The sequence below is a fragment of the Cyclospora cayetanensis genome, unplaced genomic scaffold, assembly GCF_002999335.1.
Source record: "Cyclospora cayetanensis isolate NF1_C8 unplaced genomic scaffold, CcayRef3 CcayRef3_contig_42, whole genome shotgun sequence".
Lineage (NCBI taxonomy): Eukaryota > Apicomplexa > Conoidasida > Eucoccidiorida > Eimeriidae > Cyclospora > Cyclospora cayetanensis.
In genome coordinates, this window is record NW_020312392.1 from 189,020 (window position 1) to 195,152 (window position 6,133).

At 45.5% G+C, this 6,133-nt stretch overlaps 1 protein-coding gene across 1 annotated transcript; it reads left to right on the forward strand.

Annotated features, from left to right (window-relative positions):
• The first annotated feature begins 2,225 nt into the window (after positions 1–2,225).
• LOC113146602 lies at positions 2,226–4,574 on the forward strand. Its single transcript, XM_026334451.1, has 4 exons — positions 2,226–2,614; positions 2,736–3,211; positions 3,706–4,164; positions 4,306–4,574. Exons 1-4 carry the CDS (start codon positions 2,226–2,228, stop codon positions 4,572–4,574), a joined length of 1,593 nt encoding a protein of 530 aa, XP_026190236.1.
• Positions 4,575–6,133: the final 1,559 nt, after the last annotated feature.

A 6,133-nucleotide genomic window follows, 5' to 3' on the forward strand; every position in this document is an offset into this window, starting at 1 on the left:
CGGCTAGCCGGACAAGTCCAGACCTGCCATATTTAAATGCACGTCAGGGAGGGGGCAGTCAGGACTAAATGCCATTGGCTCCTGCACTCCTACGACGCTAAGCCTCATGCTTATGTTACGTCTTATCTCATACGCCATGTCCGCAAGGAACTTAAGGTGGTGAAGTATTCCTGGCAGCTTCTTGGGCTCAAAGTTTATCTACGGTCATTTTACGCTGGCTTTGCTGTAGCTTAACCAGTGTCGGGGGGTCAAAGCTAATAGAGCTTATGGCTACACTTAGCTCGCTCTCTTAGCCTTATTGGACCTACTGCGAATAAGGTGATATTTTGTGTTGGCCAATAGGCCTAGGCGTATCCATGCATTTCACAACCTGCTGTGTACTACGGCTTGTCTGGTAGCCTCCAGCACGCGGGATCTAGCAACAGTAACGTTTTTTGAAAGCTTGCAACCCCAATTTGAATCTCAGCTACTCAACCAAAAAGCGTTTTTGCACCAGATCACAAGTAGCAACTAAGTGAATTCGTAACGTGGTGTGAAATTTCAAGTGGCAAGAGTAATTACACAAACATGCAATACAGCGTCAGCAGGCGGATCAGCATTGATATGCCCAAAATATCATGTTTAAGTTCTATCGTTATCATGTTTAAATTCTATCGCTTTATCAAAACAGTGCTGAAGAGCTGAGCTTTCCTCATTGCTCATTAGAATTGTTCACAAATACTGCGTAACTCATGGCACGCGGTGCCTGGGGAAGTGCTTGTATATGAATTTACTATAGGCATCGTGAACCCTATAAACATAGCAACTATTGGTATCGAATGTCTATAAAAATGCCACACTAATAATATTCCGAAGCTCGCGAATAGCATGCTGTGCAACAAACGTCACATTGCGCGGGTGGCCCTTTCCTCAGCCGTCAAATGCTTGACAGCTTAGGACACTCGCTACATTTCTTCCTAATTCCTTTCAACTCCATTCCACTATTCATACCGGCACATATGCGTGTCTTGGCTATGGTAAACTTGAACATGCAGACTAAAGTACCGACAGAATGAAGTTCGACACTTCCGGCAGGCATCGTATGTGTTAAAACCCCCCTCAAGACCTGACACCATTGCCCATTATTGTTGACATAGCTTGTTATTGCATTTAAAAATGTTAATGGTTTTTCTAACATCAGCGGCATTAGCTCAAGAATACTGAGGGTTTAGGGTCTTCGCTAGCTAAACAGCAACAATGCTCTTTTGTGTTAATATACGTTTTCTTTCCATTATCCAAGTGCTACTGTCCTTAATTCCTGTTGTTTACAGCCAGTACATGTCAAAGAGCTCATTTGTTCCAGGAGGTTCAGTAATAGAACTGCTCAGCGTGGATTCACTAGATGTGATATTGCATTCGATGCAAAAACACATTGCCATAAAGTATCCCTTGAATGAGCGCCCAAACAAAATGCCTTCGATGGATCGCAGCGGGCGTCTGTAGTACATTGGCAAAAAGCTTGTATGCATTATTTCACCATTTGAAGCTGCTAAATTTCTGGAGTTTCATTGAATGTTTTCACTGATTGTTGCTTGTTTGTTCACTGGTGGCGCCTCGCTATAGCTTCGTCTAAAAATAAGCCGTCGCACCCAGCCGCTACATGCACACATTGACGGGGGGATATATCACACATCTGTATTAAATAACGACTCTAAACTCAACACACTTCAAGGATACAGATTTATGCTCAATCAGAGGCTCTTTCATTGTGCGTTGGTCTTCTCTTCTACGTGATACATGCTCCAAACACAGGCCAGCTGAGGGCCCCCGTGCAGATGGCCGTGGCACGCGTGCGGAGAGGGCGCCGTCACTTTCCACGTTTATCAACATTTTAAGAGTCGAGTTTCTTCCTTAAATGCCCATATGTCGTGTATTTAAGCAAAAGAGGACTTGTGGTGAGAACTGCACAACCATACGCTACAGGTCCTTACACCAGCCGAGCTGCCGGTACCACACAGGCACCTTTAACAATGATAGGAAGCATTTGATACCGAATAATGGACTTCATTGACATCAGCATGCAAGTGATGTCTTGAATCTAGCGATCTCCAGGAAAACAGCATCACGTATCGCAACTGCTACCGCGCTATCATTTATACGCCTCCTTGCCATACTCGTTGCAATGTATTTGAAGACTAGACAGTGTCCTTCCTTAATTATCAGATGTCCAGTAGTCTACACCCAAAATGCTAAAATATGGCTTTTTCGTCGCTATGTTCGCTTTCTTTGCGGCACACCTGACGCCACAAGCATGTTGGGGATGGTGTCACTTACGTGGCTTCACCCTAGGCAAAGGAAAGAAAATATATCTTTTAAAAGCTGACTCAGTGGAAGCTTGCTCAAACGTGTGCGAGTCTGTTTCTTCTTGTACACATTGGTCCTTCGACGGTGTGAAGAACTTTTGCACTCTTCGACGGGACAACCCCACATCCAAAATCCTTATCCGCAAGCAAGAAGGCACCATCTCAGCAACAAAGGACTGTGAAACGGCCATAGAGTGTATGTCATTTAATTCCACCTGTGCAATAATATACGCCTTGGGCAGAGTAGGCAGGAAAGCCCTGGCATTGCACAGGTATATTACTTAATGCTTGATTATGAAAGCAGCATACAATGCGTAGGAAACTTGGACAAGGATTCTCAGGCGACTTTCTGGCTCTTATCCGGCCTATTGTACAATACCTCTTTTAAGCAAGTGACCTTGCTCTTTGTCCTTTTGTTGACTCAGTAATCACTGGAGGCAATTCCTGTTTCTCAGATGGCTGGACTGTCTCTGAGACGGAGAATTACCCGAGCTCAGAGCTCCACAACAAACCTTCAGCATTGCTGATGCCTGCCACCACTGTACATACACCAGAAGAGTGCCAGAGTCACTGCCAGAAGTATTCTGAGGGGTGTGTCTTGTGGGAATGGCATATCCTCACGAAACAATGCCGCTCATGGAAAACTGGTGTCACCCTTCAACGGCGCAACGGTCTTCCTATTGGGTTTTCCTTGTATTTTTCCCCTCTTGAAGGAGATGAAGTGTCACATCTTGAAGGAGGACAGGGCATTAGTAGAGCCCTTGAGTCGATGGGAACCATTGTGGGACCCCCCGTTTGCTCGACCATCACATATGCGGAAAGACGGAACGAGCGAGTACAGCGATCTTCAGGGTGTTCCACCACCCTAGGTAAGGAAAAATGCCTTAGTGCTACACTCTGACATTGGAAGCTGGTATGCAGACGAAACAAAACCATTGACAGGTCCGGGGAGTTCCTTGTGAGGAAAGGGAGAAAGCACGGGTCAACTTAGCAGCTAGAGATTGGGCAGAAGCCGAAACAAAACTACTCTATTACTGCTGTCATTCTAAGGCCTCCTTACTTCCTTGAATCCCAGCTAACCATATTAGCCCTCATGGGAGGTTAAGTATACTAGTCACATGGCTGCTTTACGTATCCATAAACACGTCGTTCACGTTATCTTTGGGATACATTAGCAAGTATATTCCCATTCTTAAAGTGTGCAATTCCTCACGTAGGTCGGTAGGATCACCTCCTTGCGAATACCAGCCTGAGTGCACGACCCGACTGATGGGAGCGATGAAGGTGTAATGCAGCGGTTTTTTCGTATCGCGATATACGACAAGGCATAATAGGTAAATTGCGGTGGGTTTATTATGCTCAGTAAGGCAGTTTCCGTGGTTATTCTTGTCTACTGCAACTCTTGGCACCAGCAGCAGTGCTATAGAAGAACTGACTTCAAATAAGGACGGTAACTGCTACGGGAAAGGCTCTGCTTGCGAAATCAGCAAGTCAAAAGCTATGAGTTTAAAATATCAGGCGGCCCACGGCTCCTTCTTGCAGTTATTTCAAAGTGCAATTTCCAAAGTTTCAATGACCCAAGGTCTGTATATAGGTGTTGACAGCAAGACCCCGTACCTTTCTGGCGTAACTGATAGAACTCAAGACGTTTCAGAGTGCAGAACCTTGTGTACAAATACAAAGAAATGCCAGGTGTATACATTCTACATCGACGGGCGTTCCGAGGCAAACTGCGTTCTCAAGAATACCGTCTATATTAACGAGTTATTCCTTCACCCGGTGGCTATCACTGGGCACAAATCATACACTAACTCACCAGCACGTAAGTACAAATGGTCTAATGCTCTTTTTTGAGCGGCTTATTCGAGGTGTTCATGACAACTAAGCAGCAGGAAAACCCTAAATCACACCTATCCTCGAAAGTAGTATGTAGCTTGTAGCCATGTGGTGGCGCTGCGTTCAGTGAATGGAATGAAGTTTGGATATGAAATGAAGAGTAGTATTATGGTAACTCCAGGGTATACCCTGTCCCAAGCTCACACTTATGCCTCTCTGTATACCAGCGCAGGTGAGGTGGAAAAAATGGCTCAACAGGCTTGTAAGCTACTTGCGGGCGAGGGCTGGGCTGTCCTTGACTACGTTGGGCGCACCGCTCACGCAGTTCCATCTAGCGAGGCTGTTGAGGTAGTAATGCCCAATTTCAACTCCATAGAGTGCAGCAAAATAATCTGATACCTTCCACATGGCTAAAAACATTAATGTGCCAACAACCTGTCATGGTCTCTTTCGATGGCGCCTACTGGTGGGAATAATTTTAATTTGGCGTATCCGGAACCAAATGCCTCATATCTGAGGAAGCCACCAGCAATTTTCGAAAATAGTTCAATCCCCTTACATAACACTGCAGTGCGCAATCATCTTAGACTTTTGCTATGCTTACAAACAGTAAAACTAGCTTTACAATCTCGCGTCCAACTGTTATCTTCGCAGTTTAAGCACACTCCAAGAACTGAAACTTAAAGGACTACAACCCGTATACGCCCACAATCTAGTACACCCCTCAGCCCCTTTAAAGGTGTAGTGCGAACGAGTGATCATCTATGTTATGAGATTTTGCATGTAAAAAATAAATGATGGAAAGGTTCTTATTCCAGAATTTCTTATGACTGCACGTTATTCTTCCGTAGTAAGCTAAACAAGGGAATCGAACTCAGCTATGGGAGCTGATGAAGAGTAAGCACATAGCCAAATTATTTTTCCAGCTAGGTGCTTGCGCCTGAAGTGGCACTGGTGCACAATGGGCGAATACGGAGGCTATTCACCAGGGTTGCCTACTTGGCTTCAATGCAGCACTTCACGTTAAGGGCATTTTTGACGACCTATCCGTCTGTAAGTGTTTACTTTGCACTGGGGTTAGTGATCTGTCAAAGGATTGCAGCAATTATAATGGCGAAGACTGATTTTTTCGCACTGGAGCGTAACTCACAGCCGCGCAGCAGTAGGTCCAGTGACCGTAAAAGTTTGGAAAGCGATTAATTCCAAGGGTAGCTTTTCTGATTATTCATTTGCATTTTTCAACAAAAAAATGGTAGTAATGAGGCGCTGCAAGGGATCTTAGGAAGTTTAGAATAGTATCGAGTCTGAAATCTCAGCAGGTGCACAATTGGTCAGGATTGGAGCCCCTTGCTAATAGACCATGGTGAAGATGCTGAGGGAGTCAGGGGGTTTGGTCAATAAGCCTAATTCCTAAAACAGGTTGTTATTGATTGCCTGATCTCGAGATTACAAAACAGGGCGGAAAAAAGCTACCTGAGAACTCATACTTCGTAGCTTGATAATCCTTGGAGCCTACACCCCTGCCTCCTAGAGATTACTTAATGGAGCTTTCACAGTTGTGGTGCAAGAAAAAGACCTTTGGTGGTCTCACATTGCTCCTGCGCGGTGATGAGCCTGGGAAGATGGCGAAAAGCGAGAAGTGGACTATGGCCAGGCAGGGAATTTGTGGCTAGTACCTTGTTTTCTGCTGCTGTAAAGCTAGCAGAAGTACTGGAAAACCCACCACTATCTTCCATAGTGCATTGCCGAGTGAGCCCAAGGCTTGACTCCACGCCGCAGCCCATAGAACGGCCTACGCACGAACGCACTCATGACCCCCTTTCCCGCGGCTACAATAGAATTCATATTGGTTTTTGCATTTACAACACAGTATGGCAGACAAAGAGTCAGCAAAGTTAGCTGACGACTACCCACAACTGCCGCCCGATACGAAAGCGCGTATGGCGGGAGGGGCA